General features: G+C 33.7%; 1 protein-coding gene across 4 annotated transcripts in view; it reads right to left on the bottom strand.

Annotated features, from left to right (window-relative positions):
* The window catches only part of LOC118196098 (uncharacterized), a 787,551-nt gene that overhangs the window by 87,827 nt on the left and 672,631 nt on the right, over positions 1-27,093 (bottom strand). For all 4 annotated transcript variants that reach the window (XM_085827471.1, XM_085827472.1, XM_085827473.1 and 1 more), the window contains one exon: positions 15,137-15,244. In XM_085827471.1, coding sequence (XP_085683597.1) covers positions 15,137-15,244 — 108 coding nt within the window. The remainder of the gene's footprint in view (positions 1-15,136; positions 15,245-27,093) is intronic.

Genomic DNA, 27,093 nt, shown 5'->3' with positions numbered 1-27,093 from the left:
GATCAAATAAATTGAAAAATATATTAAATGACAGAAAAAGAAAATGTGTTTCATCTAGAACAATTCGTCGTGGATTGTGTTCTATATGTTTGCCTGGCAGAGTTGCCTGTTCTAAACCATATTTAAGTTCTGAAAATGTTTTAAGCAGATATGAGCATGCTAAGAAATGGGTTTATTACACTCAAGAGCATTGGAATAGCATAATCTGGTCAGATGAGTCCAAGATAAACTTGTTTGGATCAGATGGACGAAGATATGTGCGTCGTAAGGTAGGGGAAAGATATAATTTGAAAAATTTAAAGCCTACTGTTAAACATGGCGGAGGGCATATTATGGTTTGGGGTTGTTTTAGCTCTAATGGCACTGGAATGTTAACGATCATTGAGAGAAATATGGATTCCCTTAAATATACTAGGATAATCGACTCTTGTCTTGCATTGTCAGCTTCAAAAATGGGTCTTCATGGATATGAATTCCAACAAGATAACGATCCAAAGCATCGTTCAATGCATTCAAGAGAATATTTCAGAGATAAGAAGATTATTGTGCTAAGCTGGCCATCCCAATCACCAGATATGAAATCCAATAGAACATCTCTGGACTCACCTGAAAACAAGAATAAGGGAAAGACAGCCAAAAAACGTTGATGAGTTAAAAAGGATAACGCATGAAGAATGGGACAGGATTGATCCGGATTTCTGCAAAAAGTTGGTCGAAAGTATGCCAGATCGAGCTGAAGCACTTTATAAAGCAAAGGGCGGGCATACAAGGTATTAATTAAACAATATGCATTTTTTTTTGTCCACTTTGATTTTTATAAACCGTTCAATATACTACCTAATTTCTTTATACCTTAAAGTAAATATATTTTTAAATATAAAATGAGAAAAAAAAACCAATTTATTTTTTAACCTTTTAAAATTAATAAATATTATCTTGCTAAATGCCATTTTTTTGATTATGCGTTTTTTTTGTCCACTAGTGTATATGTTAGCTAAAAATTAATTAATAATGATATATACATATTTAACAATTTTATAACAATTTTTTATTCCATTATGTAGGAAGACTAACCATGGAACATAAACGAAAAAAATTATCTGGTTCCGCCAACCGTAAATTAAAAGAAGAGAAAGAGGCGAGGCAAAAAGCTCTCTTGGAAAAAATGCCTACATTAACAAATTTCTTTAAAAAAGGCGAAACATTTTCTATGGATATTACAGAGGATGAGCAACACAAAGAGGGAAAAGAAAAAAATCAACAACAGTATGACAATAATGCCCAGCAATCAAATGTGAAAGAAAAAGAAGAGGACCAGAAACAACAAAACATGGAACAGCCACAGCCAGAAGATCAAGAAAGAGAATATTTAGATGAAGATGAACTTAGTAATATGTTGAGTGTAAATTATACTGATCCAGCATTATGGGGAAGATTAAGCGAAGATCATAGATATAATGAAGAACATATCTAACGTAGAGGTAGATATTCAAGAACTAGACTTTTCTGCATCTAAAGTGGTCTACAAATCACAGAGCAGGTATGCTACAAAAATGATATTTTATAGGCGTTTACAAAACGGAAAACAACAAAAAAGAAACTGGCTTTTATACTCAAATACTTCAGGAAAAGTATATTGCATCCCTTGCAAACTGTTTGGTAGTGCCAATAATCAATCCATTTAGTGCAAGTTTTAACGATTGGAAACACAGTGAAAAAATTTCGGACCATGAAAATTCAGCCCTTCATAAAGAAAACACCCGTATAATTGTGAACAGATCTACAGAAAAAAGGGAATATTTCAAAAATTATTCTATTATATCAATGGAAAAAAATACGAATTACTGGAAAAATATTTTAGAACGTATCATCGAAGTCATAAAATTTTTAAGTTCAAGGGGTTTGGCTTTTAGGGGAGAAAATCAAACTATTGGTGATAAACATAGTGGGAATTATTTAGGGTGCTTAGAACTTTTAGCAAAATTTGACCCTATTTTGAAACAACATATATTTAATTTTGCAAATAAAGGTACTGGGAATATTTCTTATTTATCTGCAAATATTTGTGATGAGTTTCTAAAAATATTGGGCAGAAATGTTAGATGTTTTATTATCACGGAACTAAAAGAGGCAAAATATTACTCTATTATAGTAGATTCGACGCCCGATATTTCCCATATGGATCAATTAACCATTGTCGTAAGATATGTCAATAAAAATGGAACACCCGTTGAAAGGTTTCTAAAATTTTTGGAGAATACTGGCCATAAGAGCTCAGAAATGCAAGACTGTATTTTAAAGCTATTATCTGATTTAGATATTAGTTTGGAAGATTGTAGAGGACAATCTTATGATAATGCCTCTAATATGTCGGGTATATATAACGGCCTCCAAGCACGCATTAAATCTAGAAATAATCTTGCCATTTACGTGCCCTGTGCGGCACATTCTTTAAATTTAATTGGACAATCGGCAGCTGAATTCTGCATACACGCAACTAAATTGTTTTTGTTTCTACAAAACTTATACAATTTCTTTGCCGCATCAACATCAAGATGGGAAATTTTGAAAAATACGCTAACAGCAAAAAATAAAGTTCCCAAAAAATTAAGCGACACTCGTTGGTCAGCAAGAGCTGATTCAGTGAAAGTAGTGGTTTCGGGCTATGAAAATTTTAAAAATGCTTTAACTAAACTTTACGAAGACAATTTTCAAAAGCCTGCAACAAAAGTTGAAGCCCAGGGGTTGTTAAATGAGTTCAACTCATTGGAAACTGCTATTATGATAGCATTTTGGAGTGAAATATTGGAAACCATCGATAAACTAATATATCGCTTCAAAAAGTTGATATTACAATTGAATGCATTGTTTCATGATATGCTTCTTTAGAAAAATTTGTACAATCGAAACGAAATATAGATTCGTTTAACCTTTACAAATCAGAAGGTATAAAATTATCTGGCTGTTATGAATACAAACGGTTACAGAAAAGAAAAAGACAGTTCGATGAAAATACGTCGGAAGAAGTGCAACTTGATGCAAATGACGAATTCCGCATAAAAACATATTATGCTATTATTGATAAAATTCTAGCAGAAGTACAAAAGAGAAAATGTGCATATGTTGACATTTATTCAACATTTGGGTTTCTAGTTAATTTAAAAAATATAAATGAAGACATAATTAGAAATAATGCTGCAAAGTTGTGCGAAATATATCAGAATGATTTAGAAAACAACTTTATTGAAGAATGCCTACATTTTAAACATGTGAATTTATTGGAAATTACCGAAAATATATCTATCGCAGAACTAAGTTTAAAGACAATAATCGAGTTAAAAATTGAATCTACATTTCCAAACGTAACCATAGCACTGCGCATATTTTTAAGTATCGCCACAACAAACTGCAGTGGCGAAAGATCATTTTCAGCAATCAAAAGAATAAAAAATTACTTACGATCTTCTTTGGGACAGAGTAAACTCAATGATTTAAGTATTTTGTCTATTGAAAGAGATTTATTTGAAAATTTAAATACTAGTGATATTATTGATCAGTTTGCCAAAGAAAAAGCTAGGAAAGTAAATATATAAGTTACATTTGTTTAGATTAAGGTGTGTTTTTGTTCTTAAATGGTTTTTTATTTAATCAAATTTTATTTTTGTTTATGTTATGCACTGATGGAGAATCATATAATAATTCCGATCAAGTTCTAACGATTAGACTTAAAACTGATCGGAACTGTCATTATTGAGATAATCCCCTCAAATCTGGGTAAACATTTATACCCATCTTTTAAATAAGTGACTTTAAAGAAAAGTTACAATAAAGATAACAGTTTATTATAAAAGTAATAAATAGTTTTTTTCTAGTTCTGACACTTTTGTTTTGTATAACTTTTCCGACTCCCATTTGCCATTCTGTGTATTTTCTTAGGAAGAAGGGCGTATTATTTTTAGTAGCCCATGGGCGCCGAATTCCTTAAAACGGCTCTGAGTTAATGTTTAGCAATGCTATTTTTATTTCATAAAAAACTTAGAAAAAACTTAGACAACTTAGAAAAACTTAGAATTTTTTTATTAAGAAACTCTACGATTTGAAAAACAAGAGTGGCAACACTTTTCGAAATAAAGCAAATTTTTATCTCCAGGGCGTGAGACTGTTGCCACTCGGAAAAATGAGGGCGAAAATTAGCATTTTCAGAGTTTTTAATTAATATCTCCGCTAATAATATGAAAATGGGAATGGTCGAAATGGCTTCGCACGAATTTTTAAAAGTCCGAGTGTATCTCTCTCGAAACTCAACTACGCGCTGTTTCGGAGGAGATAATGCCATACACAGCAGCAGACTAGCATAGTTTTTAAAAGTACAGATTTTCACAATATCGGCATTTTTCTTAGTTGTCTCTTACAAAAATCGATGGGTATCTGTTCACGTTAGCGGATAAGAATTTACAGCATCAAAACAATTACTTTGAGATTAAACTAGTACCAAAGTAGAATTTTTTAAAAAAATTATTAGTAAATTATTATTTTTCCACTATTTAACAGATGGTATTAAAATATACACTGCACTTGTTCGTTTCTATATTTTCACTCAATTATAATATCTGTCCAGTCTTCAGTTAAGACGAATTGTTAGCATTTTCTCAAGTGTGACCTTTACATAAGTATGTGTCTTCGGTCGTTACCTACATGTTCTCCATTAAGAGAATAAACTACGCCTATTGCTTTCTCATATGTGGTTGTATTAAAGGTAAAATAAACAACACTTCAACTATACTGTTTAAACAACAACAACCTAATTATGGGTCTATGCACTTTGGTTATTTGAAATATAAATCTTTCTGTTTTTTTTCCTCCCTTTCCATCGTAAAAGCTTCCCACAGCTGATAGGCCACACAATACGGGTCTCAAAATTCAGCAATTTCCGAGTAACAATATCAGAAAATTCCCCTGCCCCTCCACGAATGAATCGAAGCTATTGTTTTGGGAAGAGAATTCCAACATTTTACACAATTGTCATGTTTAAGAAAATCTTCAGATAGTAAGAATAAATAAATAAAAGAACAATGGGATGAATGATGTTTTATTGGATATGTTCCGTTGATTTTTGTTCGAGATTCAACCTTTTCATCGCTTCTTGGGTGACAGATGATTCGAAATGACTACCAAGAAGAGACTTTTCTTTTTTTCTTTCCCTCCCTCCTCTTCGAAGTAAACACCAACGAAGTGAATCATTCTGAGAAAACATTTCTCGTACTTCATGGCTCCCAGTGGCAACAGTGCCTCGAAGAAGGAATAAAATTGCATCGCAAAGTCTACATGTCGCAAAAAGCACTGTCATATTCATTGTCGGAGGTGGTACAACAAGTTTGGCAAATCTTGTGCTCGTTGGTAAACCACATCTTCGAATTCGAAATTAAAAATACTCTGATTTTATTTCATAAACACACAGAATACTTAACAGAAGAGTCCACAACACCCACAACAGTTTAACATATTTACTGGTAATATATTTAATCCGCTTTGTGACAAAATGTTTCGTCATGTTTCCACCTGGCGCGCACAGTTTAAAACATTCGGTTGCATAATTTAATTCCATATTTAATATATAGCTTTTATAACATTTGGAAACTACTGTAAAGCAAAAATACTGAGAATTTCATGTTTCATGTTCGTATTTGTTATTTTATTTGCAGTTGAGATTATAAAATATACTTTATTAAAAAAATCTGTAATGTTTTCTTGCATAAAATTTTTAACATTAAAATATTCATCAGATTTTTGGTTCAGTCAGAAGATAGTGCCCATATAAAGAATTCCATCAAATTTCAAGTATGTGCCATTAGCCATTTTTAAAATATCATGCGCGCAAGGTTGAAACACGAAGAAAAATTTTGTCACAAAGCGGATTAAATTACAAAAATATCTGTGGCACACAAACTTTCTAGTTACTAGTTCCCAAAGCAGCTATATTATGTAATCAGCTGTAAAATGTTGGAAATAATTGCTTTTAAAATAAATAAAATACCCTAATTCTTGCAACAGTCACATATTCGAAGTTCATGAGGGGTTTAAGGTGTATGAGGCCCCTTAATCAAAAATTCCTTAATGTTTGACAAAATATGAAAAAGATAATAAAACCAATTCCAAATTTGAGTTTCCAGATGCCCATATTCGAATGGAGGATTGCGTTATTCAAAATTGGATGTCTCTAGTTGCCGTTGCTTTTTTACAGTGCTAGAAACGCACATTCCAGGCAGATTCTTTGTTATTTAATTTCTTTAAATATTATGCAGGGCTCTAATATTTGGTGGCAACAATTTGAAAAATGAACCAACACAAAACGTCTTCCAAGGTAGCCGCAAAGATGCCCTATTGGATTCATGTTTGAGGATTGAGCTGGCCAATTCCACCCGCTCCATACCGTGACCCTCAAGATATTCTTCAGCAACTCGAGGTTGGTGCGGTCGTGCATTGTCGTCCACCACAAGAAATCCAGGACCAATCACAGGAGCATATGGGCGAATATATTGATCAAGGATCTCGTCTCGATATCTCCCACCGGTCAAAGTTCCTCCATGGAACACATGCAGGCCAGTGTGACCACCGAGAGAGATCCCAGCCCAAACCTTATTCCACCACCTCTGTAAATGTGTCTTTCCACAATGTGGGATTGGTTCAACCTGGTGCGTTGTTCCCTCCAGATCAGTTGACGACAACCTGAAGAACTCTCCAATGTGAACCTGGATTCTTCTGTGACGACAACAGACGACCACTGCTGACTGTTCTAGGAGACGTGTTCTGTTGGCCAACATAAACGGGCACCTGTGTGTCCTCGGATCAAGGGGACACAAGCAACTGGTCGTCTTGCATACAGACCTGTATTGTGCACGCGGCGGGTGGCGGTTTTCCTCCCGAGGACAAATGTCCAGAACTGACCGCGTAGTGGGAGGAGACCTGGCGTTTGATCCGAGGACCGATTTGCCGGTCCCTGACCCGGGGATCGGATGTCCGGAACCTGATGAAAACCACTGTAGGCAGCGTGAACCGTGCGCGGGAGATCGTCGTAGGCAGTGGCGAAGGCAGGAGACCCAGCGTTTGACCGATGGGCAGGGGCTGTGATAATGGTTTCACGTGCGCGTGCTTGCGTCTCCCACAGCTCAGAGTTAGCCTCCTCGTGGCCCCGCTGGAAACTATACGAGTGCCGTGGTCAACACCTAGGCGCGTATACGCTAATGACTCTGAGCACCCCATCCCGAGGGATCGACTGGTGTGAATTTCCGGAAGCGACCATTTATGGGAGGAGACCCGGGGTTTTCCCAGACCACTGACTGGACCTGTGTCCTGTCAGCTTCGATTCGTCGTGGTAAATAATCATTCTTCACAGGACTAGAACCATAGGTCCATCCTATGGTAGGCGCGGGCTTGGCAGGGACCGTACTGGTACTGTCGTGTCCGTTGCCTTCGCTGTGGGAGAGTTACTCGCTGTGTCGGGGGGGGGGCACGGCTTCCCGCGCAGCCCTCTGTGTGATGGATTGTGGCGATGAACATGTGAAGTCCCTGCGGGCTTTTCGGTGGGTTGGCGCCCCGTCGACACAGTCGTCTGAGGGAGGCTATATGAACATATAAGGCAGCTCTAGAAGCAACCAGGGAATGTGGCCCGACTCGGTGTTAATGTATTGCGCACGCGTCTGCGCACTGTAGTAGCTGAGATTCTTGTCCCTGTTACCAATAAATGATCTGCCATGAGCTAAGACACAATAACGTTACTCTTTCTTCGAGTTGAAAGAGATAAATAACGGCCTTCCACAGGTGTTGTACCTCTAGGTCTGCCTGGATCACGTCTTCTAGACACAGAATCCTCGTATTCAAACTGATTCCATAGTACGTTGACCAAACTACGTGAGACACTGAGACGTCTAGCAGCATCAGCTTGTGACATCCCCAAACCCATCCATCCGATCGCCCACCACCTCAACGAATGAGGCAAATGACTTCCCCAAGACATTGTTCACGAAACTGCACTAACAACTGAAAATCGACACTCGTGAACAAAAATTACAACTTTTGCATTTTTTCTCAAACTCCTATATATAATAGAAATACTCCTATAGAAATACTCATTTCTATAAAATAAAAGTGGTAGCCATTGTTTTTTCTGTATATTTTCTTAAACTTCGTTAGAGTCATGTATATGAACTGTGAATTTAAACGTTGCTGGCATTTTTGTAACGGTGAGCTTTCAAAAACTTGCTGTTCCTTAACTTTTGGAGGGCAGTGTAAAAATACAAATGAACGTGCAAAATCTAAGTGCAAAACAAAAAGGAAAAATGCAAGAGAAATGATTAATGTTTGCTTTCCTTGTAAACGCAACGAAAAGTTCAGAAACCCCCGTAAGAAAACAAAACAAGGTACATCTTTGATGAGCAAGTGATACAACAAGTCAACACAATGGGAAAGTGAAAAAAAAGATGGCCGCAGTATACAATCGACCTTACCCCAACCTTCTTGTTTCTTCCAAGGTAACTCAAAAATATTCGAATAAAACAATAATATGACACTCACACGAACGTCTATTGTTCACAAAAGGAAACCTGATTCACTGCCTCGCTGTGATGAAATGTCTTATCCCTTAGACAGAGGTAAAAAGGTCTTTTAAAGAGCTTTAAGAAGTTGCTGGTGAGAAAAAACGGAAATATTTCGGGATAAAGACAAATTTTCCTTATGAAATTTAAAATCTGGACACTATTGTCGTACTTTTTAGCCGAAAAGGGATTATTAGTCTCGAAATAGAACTGCGTAGAATTATTATAAATGGGTTGTTTCACTTTTCATTCGAGTCTGTTGCCATTCGTCAAAATGTAAGATATTTATTTTTTTAAACTGAATATGTCTATTCTGGATTAACAAACTAAGCTATTTGAGAGCAAAAGATGCAGTTTTACGAAAATTCGTTTCGTACTTTTGAATTAAAATAACAAAAGTGCATTTAATCCGTAATTTATCTCATTAAAAATAATCAATATTTTCATAGATGTAACGTTATATATTTTTTATTTATTTTTTATATTTCGTAAACATTTAATGAATTATTGATTAACACATTCAACGATTTGAAAGCGAATAGTGGCAACACTGTATTGTACAAAACATTTCATCTTCGTAAAAATTCGTACGAAGATGGGAACAGTTGAAATGGCTTCCCACTTGGAATCGGGAATAATATATTTAATGTTTGGCAGTGCTATTTTTATTTCATATTTTGTAAAAGTTTTTGTTAATGAAGTTCTGATTAATAAACTCAAGGATTTTAAAGCGAGCAATGGCAACGTTGTACAGAAAAAAAAAAAAAAAAAAATATTTTATCTCCAGCGCGTGAGACTGTGTATCGGAAATTCTAAAGATAGGCTCATTTTAAAATTATTTTGTGACATTGCTGCTGAACTGAATTTTATGGTTTAAGAGCAAAGATGTGATATTTAATAAATAAAGGTAACACACAAAACGTTAAATAACGCCCCTTTGGACTAATTTAAAATCTGAAACATTTCAGTTTTTTTTTTATTATTTTATTATTATTATTTGTGACGAAGTTGTTCTGCAGAGTAAAATTCTGCGCAGTTTTTAAATTTAACGTTTGGTATTCTCTTCAGCCACTTTTGCGGTACATTTAAAAGCCAGACAAAGGCTGGCAGAGTAGCTGCTAGTTATTTATAAAGAAAAATAACACACACACATATATATAAGTAAACAATTTAATTAATCGCAATAAATTACCCAATACTTGCGTAAAGCTGCAAAGTAATAAAGTAATAATTTATTTTCTGGTAGATTATTTAGTATACTATCTTCTTTAACAAAAGTAGTTAGAATTCTATTCAAATTAAGTAACTCATTAGCATATTTAAAAATTAAATTTTGATTAAATTTAAAATAGAAGCATTAAAAAGTTATAATTAAAAATAAAATGCAATCAGTACAGCAAGTAATTTCCGTCATTGACCGGAAATTAGTTGACTTTTCCGGACCGGAAATTAGTTCTTATATGTATAGGGAAATTCTATTCCAAATCTAATAAGATCGTTAACTTACTTAAATAAATTTCAGTTTTTTTTATTTTTCTACAGTTTGGTCCACAGATTTAACCGTTCCAATTACGTTATCTTTCTCGTTTCGTACCGCTGTATGAGTCATACTTGAGCAACTAGCAACTAAATGACATTCAAGAGTTACTCACCCCACGTTCCACCATTTCTTTGCTTACACTTCCAAAACCGGACATACAATCGCCACCGCTACAAAAATATGGAAATTGCTTTCAGAACACACAGCTATGGATGGAATTCTTCCTCTCTAATGTCAGAAAAAAGAACTGAGAAGTACGATAAGTTCCCTTACTGCATGACGTCTTCACACCTGAATCACAAAACGAGACCGCACCAGTACAGAGCATGTCTGATAATCGTATGCGTAAGATGAAATCGAAGCCAGTCAGTATAAATAGCATCCATTGCAACACACAGAAAATGCGTTACGTAGTTTAAATCGCGAAACAAAGTGATTGCTAATCATTATCATCTGAGCATTCTTTCTACGGATAAAAACAGCCTTGTCGTGCGGTGATCTCCTGCGTGGTGACTGATAATCATCGATTACAAATGATAAATTCAGGTGACGATATCGATCACAAAAATCGTATTTTTCAAGCAAATGAATTTTTTTTTTTTTTTTTTTTTTTTTTTTTTAGCCCAGAAGGGCTATTAATTTCAAAATGGTAATTTGCGTCGATTCATTTTTCAGGCTGTTGCCACCGAATATTATCGCCACGTAATATTATAATTAAATAAACTAAATAACGAAGAATCTACATGAATGTTTCCCGCATTGTGAAGAAACAACGGAACCAAGAGCCATCCAATTTTGAATAACGTAGTCTTCCAACCGAGCGCGGGCACTTGGAACATCGAATTTTGAAAAACTTAAACGAATTTTTGATTAACAAACTCAACGATTTTGAAGCGAGCAATGGCAGCACTGTACAAGGGGGGGGAAATTATCAGAAATTAGAGTTGCAAAGACACTAACCCTGACAAGCCCTAATAATAAAAAATTGTATAGAATTAAATTCTAAGAACATCACTAACTTCTCACCTCCTTGGGCTGAGCGTCTCTTCTTATTGGTGGCAAAATTTACTCGCCAAAAGTCTCTTATCTTTGTGGTAAATTTGGACTTAGAAAATAACCTCTGTGGTAGTTAATCGGACAACTATCTTGTTGAAAGAGGTACTCATTTAACTTTTCATTGATCTGTGGCATCAACCAGCTTTCCAATATGCAAACAATCCCTACGTGGTTCGAAAGATGGCGTCTGGGAATCGGCTGTGCGTAGGGCCTGGCGCTGAGCTGTCGTATGTCCTCAGACGGGTGTCGTTTCTAACATCAGATAACTCACCAATGGTACTATAGAGGTGCACGCCTACCTTTATGTTAAGTTATTGCCAACCTCTCGAGAGAACTTCCGGTTCGCCGAGTACTTTGAGTGCTCTTTTGCCGCACAGATACTATACGCTTACAAATATTTATGCTATCTCCAAGATTCAAACCCAGGCCCATCGTAAAGGCAGTCACCCTCGCTTACCACTATATCGGCAGAGAGGCTTGTCTTTGAGCTGTGGGAGCACAGAAAAGGTATCGAAGCAAAAGTCCTATTGAGAGTTTGGTGTAAATTTTTTTATTAATTTCGTTTTGGCACTTTGAGCTGAAAACTATAAACGGGGAATCACTTTTCAAATTGCTGCCACCAAATATTATCGCCCTGTGTTCCATTTAAAGAAATTAAATAATAAAGAATCTCCATAAATGTATGTGTGTTTCTCGCATTCTGATAAAACAACGGTACCTAGAGCCATCCAGTTTCGAATAACATAATCCTTCACCGAATATGGGCATCTGCAAGCCCAAATTTGGAATTCGGAATTTGTTTTATTATCTATTTCCTATTTTGTAATACTTTAACGAATTTTTGATTAAGAAACTGAACGATTTTAAAGTGGCGACACTGTACGCGGGGGGGGGGAGACTTTTTATCTCCAGCGCGCGAGACTGTGTATCGGATATTCTAAAGATAGGCTCATTTAAAAAATATTTTGCGATATTACTGTTGAACAGAATTTTATGGTTTTAAGTGCAAAGAACATGATATTTAATAAATCAAGGTAACACACAAAACGTTAAAAAAAAAAAAAAAGCCCCTTTGAGCGTAATATAATATCTGACATCTTTCAGATTTTTTTTTCCTATTTTTATTTATTTATTAATTTTAATTTTATTTATTTAGTAGTTTTCCCATATACACAAACATACACATTTCAAGAGCATTTGGGCTACAAACATTTTAAAACAGCATTTCTTTAGATTTAGCGCGCTGGAGATAAAAATGTTTTATTCTGTACAGTGTTGCCATTGCTCGCTTTGCAATCCTTGAGTTCATTAATCGAAAATTCGCCTAAGTTTTACAAAATATTAAATAAGTAATAAAACAAATTAGGAATTCAAAATTCGGGCTTCCTGGTGCCCATATTCGGGTGGAGGACCACGTTGCCCAAAATTTGATGGCGCTAGGTACCGTTGTTTTTCCACAGTGCGAAAAACATTCATACATTCATGCAGATTCTTCATTATTTAATTTCTTTAAATATAATACAGGGCGATAATATTTGGTGGCAACAATTTCAAAAGTGATTCGACGCAAAATGCCGTTTCGAGATTAACAGCCGTTGTTGGGCTAAAAATTCAACTTTATTAGCTTTTTTAAAAGGTTCCAGATATCTTTGATGTATGAATTTCAGTCTTAAAAAATAACAGCATTCAGCAAAGTTTTTGAAAACCACGATTGGTATTCAAATACGATTTTAAAAAATAAAAAAAGAAAAGAAAGAAAAAGGAGTACAAATAACAAAAATACAGGAAATTACGCCCCGTTAATGCAGTTTTGTCGGATGTCCGGAATTATGAAGGAAGAGGGGAACTGAAGAGGATGTGGCGTGTCGGCATATGCTCGTTTCGAACACCTGCTACACCCTCTTCTGCCAGCCGCGGCCTCAATGCAAGCTGATGCAGAAGTGTTTACAGATAAAAAGAAGCAATATCAGTTGCATTGCAGGATGATTGTAATATTCCCCGTTAATGTGCAATGCAAAAGAAGTAATTGACTCAGCAAAAGAGAGATTTAATTAATAGCAGATAAAAAAAATCCTGGAATGGAAATATATGACTACACATAAGAGTTTTCTTCTTTATCAAACGAATTTCTTTGTTAAATTGCTTTCCCCCCCTCTTCACATTTAACTGTGGTAATTGTCTTTGCTTTTCAGAATAGCACCTGCGCAAAAATTGTTAACTTGTTGCCAAACCACGCAGCATTAATTATCTCATTTTTCGATCAAATAAAACCACCTTATTGCTTAAAAGAGCTGCAAAATGAGGCATTAAAATTCCTTTACAATTTTTTTATATTTTTTATTGTAAGCATCATTATTAATGAATATTTTTTTGTTTGATTGCTTCCATGCAATAATTTCCTTGTTATTTTCACACAAAACGGTTTCTTTTTTTTTTTTTTTTTGGCTTAGTTAATTATAAACATTTATATAATTGGTTTCTTTTAGTCTGCATTTAAAATAAAATATAATATTTTAAAAAAAAAAACCTGAAAGCTTTCAGATTTATATTACGCTCCAAGGAGTGTTCTTTACCGTTTTTTGTATTACCTTTATTTACTAAATATCGTGTTCTTCGCACTTAACAATAAATTCAATTCAACAGCAATATCGCAAAAGAATTTAAAAAGAGCATATCTTCACAATTTCGGATATAGAGTCTCGCGCAGTGGAGATAAAAATGTTTTTCTTCTGCTTACAGTGTTGCCATTGTTCTCTTTGAAATAATTGAGTTGCTTAATCAAAAATTCGTTAAAGTTTTACAAAATATGAAATAGATAATAAAACAAATTCTAAATTTGGGCTTCCAGATGCTCATAATCGAGTGGAGGACAACGTTATTCAAAATTTCATGTCTCTAGGTACCGTTGTGTTTTCGCAATTCGAGAAATATACATACCTTCATGCAGATTCTTTATTACTTAATTTCTTAAAATATAATGCAGGGCTCTAATATTTGGTGGCAACAGTATGAAAAGTGAAAAGCCTTTTACAGTGAACAAACGCAAAAATGACAAAACGAAATAAATAGCCTTTCTGGGCTAACGTCTTTTGGGCTAATAATAAAGTCGTGTAATACAAACAGCATATCTGTCAATATATTGTTCAAGGTTTTAATTAAAGGATATCAAACTGTGATAGTAGGTATTATTATTTATATGACTTCAGCCAAGATTGTTTCAAGAATGTTCAGTTCTTAGAATTCACCAGAAAAATCACGGTTAATTCGATTTCATTTTCATTTCATAAGCATGCTCAGTTCAAAACATCCTTTCTTCTAAATATTTCCTCAGCTGTAATTTAGAATGATGGAAGTCAGATTAATATTCATCCAAGTTGAAAAAGTTTTATTATGAGCTTAATTTTGTTGAATCATTTTTAAATCGAAAAAGGAAAATTTACCATCTCTACGTTAAGTCTTCCAAGTCGATGAATTTCCGTAACTAGGAACACATTTTGTTGAATTATTTTATAATTACTCACACAGATTTTGTTATTTTGTTTTGACAAATAAATTTTTGTTTTTAATTCAACGTTTAATTTATATGCATGGCTTAAGTAAACAAAAATAGTTACAAAGAGCTAAATATGCTGAAATTTCGTAATTAAAAAATTCTGTAGCGATACAAAATGTACAGGGTGTCCCAGAATCATGGTTTACTAATACCCCATTTAGTTAAAATTATCAACTTTTTATTCATGCATATTATCAAATGCTTAAGCTCTTTCATATTTCAAATGAGCAATGATAATTATACGCCGGGAAAAAGGGGAAAGAAATTATCTCATGGAACATGGATAATAAGAATATTATCCATGTTCCATGAGATAAAATATGAAACATGAATAATAAGAATATTAATTATTATCATAACAAAGCAAGATAATAATAAAAAAAAAATTGCACTCACCGGTGACAAGGGATCTCGTTCGTGTAACCGCAGATGATCACTAGGAAACAGATCCTGAATTCGATCCAAGTCCGATTCTTCCCGCCCATTGCCAGCTCTCTTCACCATCTAAGACATAAAAAAAAAGTATTATTTCTCCAAGGCATTAATTTTTTTTTTTTTTTTGTGTGTGTGTGTGTGTGTGTTTAATCTGATGATAGTCATTTTGTAAATTTAAAAGTAAAATGGCTATGACATGAAACTTCTTATATATAAAAGAAGCTTTAATTAAAAAATTACTTTTAAAATGTTAAAACCAAATTACTCAGAATACCTGATTAATAATTTTAATGCACAGTTTTTTTTTAAACTTCTATTAAAACGCCTTTAAATAATTTATTTACACAAGCAGGTTACTTTTAACATTAACCAAATGGCAAAATTTTATTCAAAATGACATGAATATTTTAGAAACAGATTAAAAAATAAATGAAATGTTACTGTTTCGTAAAATAAATAAAAAAATCTGAAAATTTCCAGATTTTTTTTTAATGCTTTGTGTGTTACCTTTATTTATTAAATATCATGTTCTTTGCACTTTAACCATAAAATTCAGTTCAACAGCAATGTCACAAAATAATTTCATAATGAGAATATCTTTACAATTTCCGATACACTGTCCCACGCGCTGGAGATAAAATGTTTTTTTCTGTACAACGTTGCCACGACTGGCTTTGAAATCCTTGAGTTTGTTAATCAGAAATTCATTAAAGTTTCACAAAATATGAAATAGATAATAAAACAAATTCCAAATTTAGGCTTTCAGATGCTCATATTCGCAGCAGGATTACGTCATTCAAAATTGGATGGCTCTAGGTACCGTTGTTTTACCACAATGCGAGAAACATAAATACATTTATGCAGACACTAGGGCTTTGAGAATAATACATAATCTTCATGAATGATAGTTTTATTAACTGATGACATTTCAAACTTTAAATTACTCAACGCACCATATAGAAATTTAAGCTAATTCCTTGCATAAATTCTTTAACGTTTTTTGGTGGATTTTTTTAAACTCTATTTTTATAAAATTAATAATTTCATAGCAAATCCAAGGAACTAGTGTTTTCTCACATTACATTTCAGAAGGAAAATATCCATTTAACTACAATATTATACTAAATCCATCACAGTTTCCGCGGTGATTTAATTATAGTGCTAAGAATAAAATTAAGATTATAAACTGCATCAAATTTGACGCTGCCATTAGCAAAAAGAGAAATTTATTTTAAAATGCATCAGATAAATGTTCTTTCTCGAGGACTTTGTGTTAAAAATATTATTCAATCTACATTTTATAAAACAGAATCGCCTTATTTCTATCTTTTATCAGCAGAATTCTCTATCTACAATTAATAAAATACAACAGCCACAGTTCTTACCATTCAAGGAAAATCCATCTTGTCATCTTTAACCGAATTTCACAGTTACGAACACTGCTGCTGCCACCAGCAAACAACAAATCGTCTCTTAAAATAAATCATACTAGAATTTTACGAACACTGGTGCTGCCACCAGCAAAAAGCGAAATTTATTTTAAAATACATCAGATAAATGTTCTTTCTCGAGAATTTTATGTTAAAAATATTATTCAATCTACTTTGTAGAACAGAATCGCCTTATTTCTATCTTTTATCAGCATAATTCTCTATCTACTATTAATAAAATACAGCAGCCACAGTTCTTACCATTCGAGGGAATATCCATCTTGTCATCTTTAACTGAATTCCACAGTTATACACACTGCTGCTGCCACCAGCAAACAACGTATCGGCTCTTAAAATAAATCCGATTAGAATTTTACGAACACTGGTGCTGCCACCAGCAAAAAGCGAAATTTATTTTAAAATATATCAGATAAATGTTCTTTCTCGAGGACTTTATGTTAAAAATATTATTCAATCTAATCTACATTATAAAACAGAATCGCCTTATTTCTATCTTTTATCAGAATATTATTAATAGTAGATAGAGAATAAAATTTATTAATAGTAGATAGAGAATAAAATATATTTATATTTATTATCTATCTATTATTAATAAAATACAACAGCCACAGTTCTTACCATTCAAGGAATCTACATCTTGTCATCTTTAACCGAATTCCACAGCTACGAACACTGCTGCTGCCACCAGCAAACGACGAATCGTCTCTTAAAATAAATCCTATTAGAATTTTACGAACACTAGTGCTGCCACCAGCAAAAAGGGAACTGTCTCTTCAAATAAAATCCTATTAGAATTCTTTTTGTATTTGAGAACAAAACTCTACGCGACACGTCATTAAGATTTCAAATAAAGCTCTGAATCAGCTGGAGGAAATGTCGGCTTTTAAAGCAATGTCTTTCTTGTGAATGAAAGACTTACCAATCACTCCGGCTATTATCATGAGTAAACGATTCCGTGCGTATGGTAGTTGCCGCACCACAAAGGTTATAATCGTCTGTCACAGATTATGCAAGTCCAGTCGGTGGTGAGGCAGACAATAAAAAAAAAAGGATATTTTTATTTCTTCTCCAGACAGATATATCGAGAATTTAATCACGGAATATCTGTCACCCGGGATGACGACGACTCGTTGGCTCAATGGTGGAGGCAAACGGTAACCGGTTCAAGATTTTAATCCTTCTCCCACCCAAAACGTGCGTCTTTTGCGTCCTGTTTATCATGTTCCTAAGTTGCAATTAGGCTTCCTATTCGAACATGTAACGACTGCACTAATGATTCTAAAACGGATGATTCGCATTCTTAATTACTACTACCTCAGTTTCAAGGTGAAGGTCTCTTTACAAATAGGTCTCTTTACAAATCTTCTAAATTGCTTTGCATTCTATTAACGAAATTAAAGTGCAAACAATGCACAGTGCTTTGAAATGATAGCAAACAGACTAGGAAACGTCTAAGAGCAATAAATAAATTATTCTTCAATAATTGTTAAATTGTTAACAATAAATAAATTACTTTTTGGTGCTCTTTCACATTACAGTGTAACTCCGAAGTACAAGATGTCTACAATTAAAGAACCCTATTTCAAAGCAATAAACGAAACCAGAGAATTGCGAAATTTTGTGGCGGTCTCAATGAAGGGATGAGAATGTCTTTCAGCGAAAAAAAAAAGAAAATTAGTTACAAATAGAGCCACCAGAGGGCATTATATGACTGCCGTGCCGAAAAGGCCGGGTTCGAATTCCGGAGAAGGCATGGATATTTGTACATGCGCATTTTCATGCGGCATGGAGGCACCCTAAATATGCGGCGAGCCGGAAGTCCTGTCGAGAGGCTGGTGATTTCGGAACATTTTCTTAGAGCAAGGCGCGTCGTTAAGTGTGATATCCCATAAAGAGACGACCAGGGAAAATCGAAAATCACGTTCTTCGGTGTTTTTAAAGTTGACAGATAAGTCTCATAAGCTTTGCCACATTTCATAAAACTGATCATAGTGAAAAACTATTGCAGCCCATTCAGACATTTCACTGGCTGTTACTTCAACTCGGATCTTGTATTTTAAAATACGTATTAGTGTAATGCAGAAAGACTTCTGATCACTTTTTGTACATTATTATTTTAAATAATAGCAACAACTCATAGATTTTTTATTAATATAGCGAGGCATTCAGTTATATTACCCTAATATTTACGTAAATACAAAATCTTTATAACACTTTTATTAGTCCAAAGGGGCAATTTGCCCAGAAGGACTATTAATTTCGTTTTGGCACTTCGCGTCGAATCACTACAAGCGTTGTTTCACTTTTGAAATCGTTGCCACTCAATACTATCACACTGTATTATATTTAAAGAAATTAAATAATGAAGAATCTGCATGAATATATCTATGTTTTTCATATTGTGAAAAAACAACGGTACACTGCTCAAAAAAAAAAAAATGGGACAGTGCTATATCTCCCGTTCTACTAGGGCGATTGACAAAATTCAAACTACGTTTTTCATGTCTCGAAAGCGCGACTTAGGATATATATTAGATTTATATATAGTACTATTCTAACATAGGTATTTTGACACAAAATCGGACTTTTTCTGAAATAACATACCGATTTTTTTACATATTTCGATTCTACGACTCAAATTATGCCAGAATACCAAGTTTTGTAAAAATCGTACGATTAGTTTTTAAAATATTAGCTCTCAAAATTTTAGCTCCTCAATGTTAATTGAATTTGGCAAATATTTATTAATATCTCTTTTTTTTATTAAACTTTTTTGATTTTTTCTCTCACATTTCGAAATTTTGGTTCATTCCAAATAAAATTTACCCATTTTTTGCGTTTTATTTTTTAAATTTTTATTTTAAAATAATTTCTATAGATTTTTCGAAAAAAATTTTGAATTATAACCTATAAAATTTTTACCATCATCTTAAAGTAGGTGTATTTTTAAGCATATCTGCAAAAAAATTAGACTTTTTTACTCAAAATTTTCTAAGATATACACGAATTTACATAATTTCGCGTTTTGAAATTTGGCACCTTTTTTTTGAGCGATAATAACGCCAAATGTGGTCTATGGATTTTTGTTACACTGAATTGCCACAGCTATTTTTAACCTTAAACTTCAAGTAAAATTTTACGGAGAATTAATTATATGACATTTTTTCCCTCAATGATGCGTAATAAATATTTATTAATACTATATGAAAGGCTATTTTTTTAAATTATAGATGATATTATTAAAATTTTTAACTATTTTTTTTTAAATTTCTCTCGTATCTTTTCTTTTTTTAAAAAATTTAAGAGTAAGTTTTTGTAAGAGTAAATTTTTACCTTCGGCGTTTTATCGTCTGCTACTTTACTTCGTTTAAATCGAATTGTCTAAAACTGAGAATTTTCGTTTGATATTTATTTGAATTTTATGAAATTAACTGCATAATTTATTTCTAAACAAACTGTTGCTTTTGAAGTGGCTGAAAGAGCGGCTGATACTATTATCCATATTTTTAAAGCACAATATATTTTTATAGAAACATAATATTTAGAATAATCATTTTTTATAAAAGTCAAATTATGATGTAAACATACAACCCTCTAGAGACTGAATTAATGGAAGTTCAATTGTTATGTAGAAATGATCTGCAGCTACTTAATGGCTGGATAAGTCAGCAGATTCTGTGGACAAGTAAGAATAATTATATAAACGACACCAACATTCTGGATTCAATAAACAACGAGGATACGATGTTTACTAAATGAATTAAGAAGTTTTAAAACATAAAAAATCAACTCATTTTTTTCCTAAAATGTATTTTTGTGCGTAGCGTATTTTCATTATATCCTTAAAATTTTAATTTAGAATGTAATTGTCAAGAACTGAATCCTAATCATTAGTAATATAATAAGTAATTATTGCTGTTATTAATAAATCCTTCTTATAAAGTAATTGCAAATATTTCAAAAAACTTTCTTTCTGAATGCAAACATTTTTCTATGCAAATATTTTTAATTTTATATTATCAAGATTGCACACCATATTACTTATTTCCACTTCAATTCTTACCGTCAGTTATAGTAGAATTTACAAATCAATTATATTTAATTAAGGATTGAATTGGATTATTTAATTATGGCAAAGCACACGAGGGCTATCTGTCTAAAGGGAGGGATGCCTTCGTGGAGGACTTTCTAAGGGAAACTGGCTCGTATACACGTTACACATGGGGAAAACCACGAAACCACCCATGGGGCCAGCCCGTTCGCGGGATTCGAAACTCGAACCGAACTACCAGTGTTCAGCGTCTTTACCGCTCGGCCGTTGGTGGGCTATTTAATTAAGGAATGACCATCTAAGTTAAGAAACAGCGTACCGTAACAACATTTCAATTATTGGTTCCGTATCTTTCATGTTACTCTCGATTGGCTAGCTACAGGATTTTTAATGAGTATTCGGATTTTACTAATAACTTCACTTGGAAATCGCGCTTAAACTAGGTTAGTTGGTTATTTGAACATAGAAAGAACATGGGAGCTATTTGATTAAGATGCTTTCATAGAGAATCTTTGTAAAGAGAACCTAAAAAACTACGAAAACCAACCATGCAGCCTGGGTTAGACTGAGCAGCAAACAATTAGTATTTAACAATATTTTCTTTTTCAAATGCTAGGCAACTGATGAGGCTCCAATTAAATCTCCAATTTAATATTTTATTTGTAAATATTTAAAATATTGTTGTATTCTTTGACACAAAAAGCAGAATTTAAGTTTTCTTAACTCGTTAGTAAACTACCAAGCCGTAGCGCAAATGAATATTCAATTTCTTTGGCAATAATTGTATTCACTTAATATCCTTGGAATATGAGCTAAAGAAGGAACGTTCTCGGAAGGTTAAAGAAGTGTTTAAATCCAGTGATATTAGGTTTGTCTTACAAGCTCAGGATCAAAACGATTCTGCAATTGCCCGAGTAGTTGACTTGTAAATGGATGTGAATTAAGCAGATGACTTTTAATCTTACGTTATTCAGCCAGAAAACGTATTCCAAATGTTTTGTATTGCATGACAATGCATCTTTTCATTATTCAATAACCAGTCGGAGAACCGCTTGTGTTCGGAAAATAAGTATGTATATTCAATCGTCCTGCATGTTCTTCAAATTTGTCTTCTTGTGATTTTTTTTCTTTCTCAAAAACTAAAGTTGCCTCTCAAAGGAAAGTTTTTTGACATTGAAGAGACAAAATTAATATGACATCTACTTTTAGAGGCATGTGAAAAACAGATCTCTACAAACCTTTTCTTCCATTACATGTTGCGCAGTCAGGCAAAAAGTTACATCAGCGTAAATTCTATAATCTATTTTTATTACACTCTGATTACTTTATTAACGTACAGTGAATATATACTAAATCTTTAACTTTAGCTTAAGTAATTCGGAATTTTTGACGGAATTGTTGTCGGAACTAGGACTTAGAAGATAAGTCAAATTAAATATTTCGATAACCCAGTAAATTCAAGTTCGAAATTTCAATATTTTATTTTCGGAGGGAGGGGAAATGTTTTCAGTTTTGATCCATTATACTAAGTATATTTGCTTCGATTTTTTATTTTTCCATAAAAGCGAAAATTTTACGCATGGTATACATATAACGCATAGCTTCAAATTAAAATTTAATAATATACAGAGTGGTTATAATTAAAGTTCCACATTGAAACGGTCATAAAAGGAAAACTACTGGATCAAATGTTATCAAACTTGGAAATCGTGTAAAGGAGGTCATGGGAATTTATTTTCCGCGAAAAAAAGGAAGTTCGAAACCTCACCACCAGGGAGGGAAATGGCGCTGTATGCAATATTCTTAAACGAAATATGGGTCGGAATCTAACTTAACCTTTTGTTAAACGGGTTTAATATGTTGTATACCCTTAAGAAACTTTGAAGTAGGCAAATTATTATTTAAAGACGTTAAATTCGATAAATGTCGAGTGCGCCATCCCTGTAAGTGAGAATTTCGTCCGTGAAAACCACGAATTAGCGATTAGAAAATGTGAGATCGCAAATCACTCTCACAAGTGCGTACAATCTGGAAATCGTTTTCTTACAGATCGCTAATTTGTAATTTTTTAAGCCTGAATTCGGCACTAAAACATGAAGATACTGATTCAAAACGCTTTTAATCGATTTGGGCCAAAGAAATCTCTCATGTTATCTATCTAGTTCCATTGCATTCTCCTACTGCATTCGATTGCATAACAGTCATTTCACACCGTTTACTGTTGAATGACAGCTAGTTTTATAACTGAACCATTTTTTTCTGAAGAGCAGACGATAGCTGGACCACTGCGATTGCAGTTCCTTAGAGCCAATATTAAAATGTTTCGTGATACATGAACTGCAGTAACGTGGCATTTTAGATACTACAATTTTTATGCAGGGCTGGGCACCACCTCAAGAGTGTCGCATAGTTACTTAGGCAACATTTCACAAATGAACGTCTTATAGGCCAACACTTCTCCTCTTCCCACCAGACCTCAACCTCTGTGACTTTTGTCTATGAGGTTATCTCAAAAGCACTGTTTATGGTGATAATCTAAACAATTTGGCAGAAATGAAAAATGTGATACACTGATAACATTCCTCCTGATATGCTATGTGTAACGTGTATACGAGCCAGTTTCCCTTAAAAAGTCCTCCACGAAGGAATCCCTCCCTTAAGGCAGATAGCCCTCGAGTGCTTTGTCGTAATCTAATAAACCAAACCAAAACCAAACCTGATATGCTAAGAGCTGCTGTTGAGAATGCAGTAACATGATTTAACTTGCTTTCGGAAAATGCTGGACGCTACATTAAACATGCTTTGTAACACGTTTCGGAAAATATTAAACACATTTTAAACAGATGTTTTCGTGTCTTATTTCATTTAACAATATTGTATACAGCGCCATTTTTCCCCTGATGGTGAGTTTTTGAACTCTTTTTTTTTTTTTTTTCCGCCGAAAATAAATTCTCATAACCTCCTTTACACGATTCCCAAGTTTGATAACATTTGGTCCGGTAGTTTTCCTTTTATGACCATTTCAAAGTGGAACTTTAATAATACCCACCATGTAAAATAAGCTTTAAAAGTCTGACAGTTTGGTTCAAGTCCCAACTTTAAAAAATATATATATAAATATAAATTTTTATATTAATTCTCTTAGAAAGCATGTTTTAAGAAGCTAATTTTTTCTCTCGCGTTATAGATTGTATAAAAAAACATGATCTTTAATATGATTTAGATTGTTTCAGCCGATATAAGAATCGGGTTACTCTGTGGTACAGAATAAACCCTGCTGGACTGTTTTATTTCTTTGTCATTTAGCAAAACTCTTTTAATTAAATTATTTATCCTTTGGACTTCGCTTTAAACTTTATTTATAGCTAAAATGACTAGAAAATGAAAAGCTGTCTTTAGCTGAAACGCAATTCATATAATTGATATTTTAAAAAATTGACTAGAATGCAAAATGTATGGAAGTCTAGCAGTCGAAAAATCTTAATTTTCTTGTGTGAGCACTGAAAATAACTGTAGAAGGAAAGAAGAAAATTAGGGAGAAAAGTAAGCAAAAATTTGCAGGGAAATTTGGCTGTCAGACGTACCAAGATGTTCAAAAAGTTGGACGCTTTCGAATATACTTTCAGGATACTTCAAAGAATTTAGGTGTTCAAAGAGAAAACACTTGGACGAGTACACCAGAAAATACCAGCAATTGAGCTTGTGTTAACAGAAAAGACAAAACGATATCATTGCAGATTAAAGTGAAGAGCGACTGGTTTTAAACTATATGGTTGTGTAAATTACGTTATAGAACATCATATCGTATCATAAATGGTGAATCCCATGATTTCCTCAGTCGAATTATTTGAAGATTCAGGAGTTTATCCAGTGATGTATGTGGATGTCACTTAAAGATGTTTTTTTCCCTTCCTGATGAACTAGCGGCCGAGCGGTAAAGTCGCTGAACACTGGTAGTTCGGTCCGAGGTTCGAATCCCGCGAACGGGCTGGCTGCATGGGCGTTTTCGTGGTTTTCCCCATGTGTATAGTGTATGCGAGCCAGTTTCCCTTAGAAAGTCCTCCAGGAAGGCCTCCCTCCCCTTAGGCAGATAGCCGTAGTGTGCTTTGTCATAATAAAATAAACCAAAACCTTTTGATGAAACCAGTCTTTCCTTTCATCTCATAGCTTCAAAATGTTTAGCCTCTAAAGACTGATAAAGGCTCTGACGAAATACTTCGTGAAGAACTTTCTAAGGGAAACCAGCTGTCATACGCGGTACACATGAGAAAATCCACGAAAACGCCCATGCAACCAGCCCGTTTACCGGGGTTCGAACCCCGGAGTGAACTACCAGTGTTCAGCAACTTTACCGCTCGGCCGTTTGTGGGCCTTTATGAAATGGAAGGCGATAACTTTATTTAAAATGATTGTCAGAAATACCAAAATGTTTCGAAAAGTTGGATACTTTTCAATATACTTTCAGAATGCTCAAAGAAACAGAGAAGAAAAATAAATTTTTTCGTAAAATTTAGTATTCGTATTTTTTTAAATTTAAAACTTTTCAATCTTATGATATTTGATTCTTGCGATTTCAAAAATAAAATATTTGACTAAAATATGAATAACATTTTAAGAAACCAAATGTAGGATAAAATTGTGTAAAGCAATGGGCACAATGATAAAACTGTTTAAAGCAGTGTATGCAAGTCATCCTAAGTTAAAATATCGGTTATACATCTTTCTTATTTATATATATTTTTTCTGAACGGAACATTGAAAGGCGTGTAAAACTGTGCTTTACTGTATTTTCTCTTTTAATATAGTATGCAGTTTTCAAACGCATCGTAGTCTGGGTTACAAAGTATTCTTCCGAAAAAAACGCAGTTCAAATAAATAAAATCAAACCTGGAAAATTGATATTAATAAATATATTTAAAATGCTCAGTTCGAAGAAATAAATAGAAAATTTTAAAACAATTATCTGAAGAGACAATGCAACACAAAAAATTAAAATAAAAGTATAAAAATTTAAAAATGACCTAAAATAATAGCTATGACGAAAAATATATATAAAGAAAACTATTTGAAAAAAAAATAAACGCTGCACCTTTATTTACGCAGTTCGAATAGGTAAATAGAAATTTTTAAAACAGTTATTCGAAAAAAAAAAAAAAAAAATGCAACTTAAACAATTAAAATGAAATTCGAAAAGAAAAAATTACTTAAAATAATAAGTTATAATTAAAAATATAATATAAAGAATATTATTTGGAAAAAAGGAACGATGGTGACTTTTTTTCCTAAGGAAACTAGGTTGCCATATATTAAGAAGTTCGCCAAGTGAAGTATTCTTGGCGCAAACTGACAAAAAAGTGCCAACATAAATTTGTGAATTTCTTCGTAAATTTCGCTCCAAATTTTACAAAATTTCATATTTAGGCGTAATTTGAGTCGTAGAATCGAAATATGTAAAAAAATTGGTATGTTATTTCAGAAAAAGTCCGATTTTGTGTCAAAATACCTATGTTAGAATAGTGCTATATATAAATCTAATATATATCCTAAGTCGCGCTTTCGAGACATGAAGAACGCAATTTGAATTTTGTCAATCGGCCAGATCGGGAGATATAGGACTGTCCCATTTTTTTTTTGAGCAGTGTACCTAGAGCCATCCAACTTTGAATGACGGAATTCTTCTGCGAATATGGGCAACTGCAAGTCCAAATTTGGAATTTGGAATTTGTTTTACTATCTACTAGCAGCTACGCTGCCAGCCTTCGTCTGGCTTAAATGCACCGGAAAAATGCCTGAAGGGAATACCAAATGTTATATTTAAAAACTGCACAGAATTTTACTCTGCAGAACATCATCATCACACACGGGTGTTTTCGTGATTTTCCGCACGTGTAACGTGTATGAAAGATCTTATGGACGCATTTGGGAATTAAGCGGGCGCAGCCCGGGTAAAATCGCTGAACACTGGTATTTCGGTCCAACTTTCGAATACCGGCGAAATTTAACACGGGAACTCTTTTACACACGAGCAATATATAGCGGGCTTCAGCCCGCTCAACTGGTGGGCTTGCCCGCTAGTTATATTTAAAAACTGCACAGAATTTTACTCTGCAGAACATCATCATCATCACACACACAAAATATGTATTACATATAACAAAGTTACAATGAAATAAGCAATATCCCTTAATATAAATATTAATTATCCTAATACATCAATTAACCAACTTCCCGCTTCCTTCTCTCCACAAACGTCAAGTATCCAAGACAAACATTAAATTTTAAAACTGCACAGAATGATCGCCCCCATTTCTCCACGTGGCAATAGTGCTGATTTTCAACAGTCAGCAGACCAGTATACAACTGAATGAACAACTGTTGCCAAAACTACATTTCTAAAAGAATGAAAATACAGGGTG

Source organism: Stegodyphus dumicola, chromosome 12 (genome assembly GCF_044657685.1).
Source record: "Stegodyphus dumicola isolate Sdum_Otavi_A_Nest chromosome 12, ASM4465768v1".
Lineage (NCBI taxonomy): Eukaryota > Metazoa > Arthropoda > Arachnida > Araneae > Eresidae > Stegodyphus > Stegodyphus dumicola.
The sequence above is the reverse complement of the archived record's forward strand: the minus strand, read 5'-3'. Positions and strand labels throughout refer to the sequence as shown.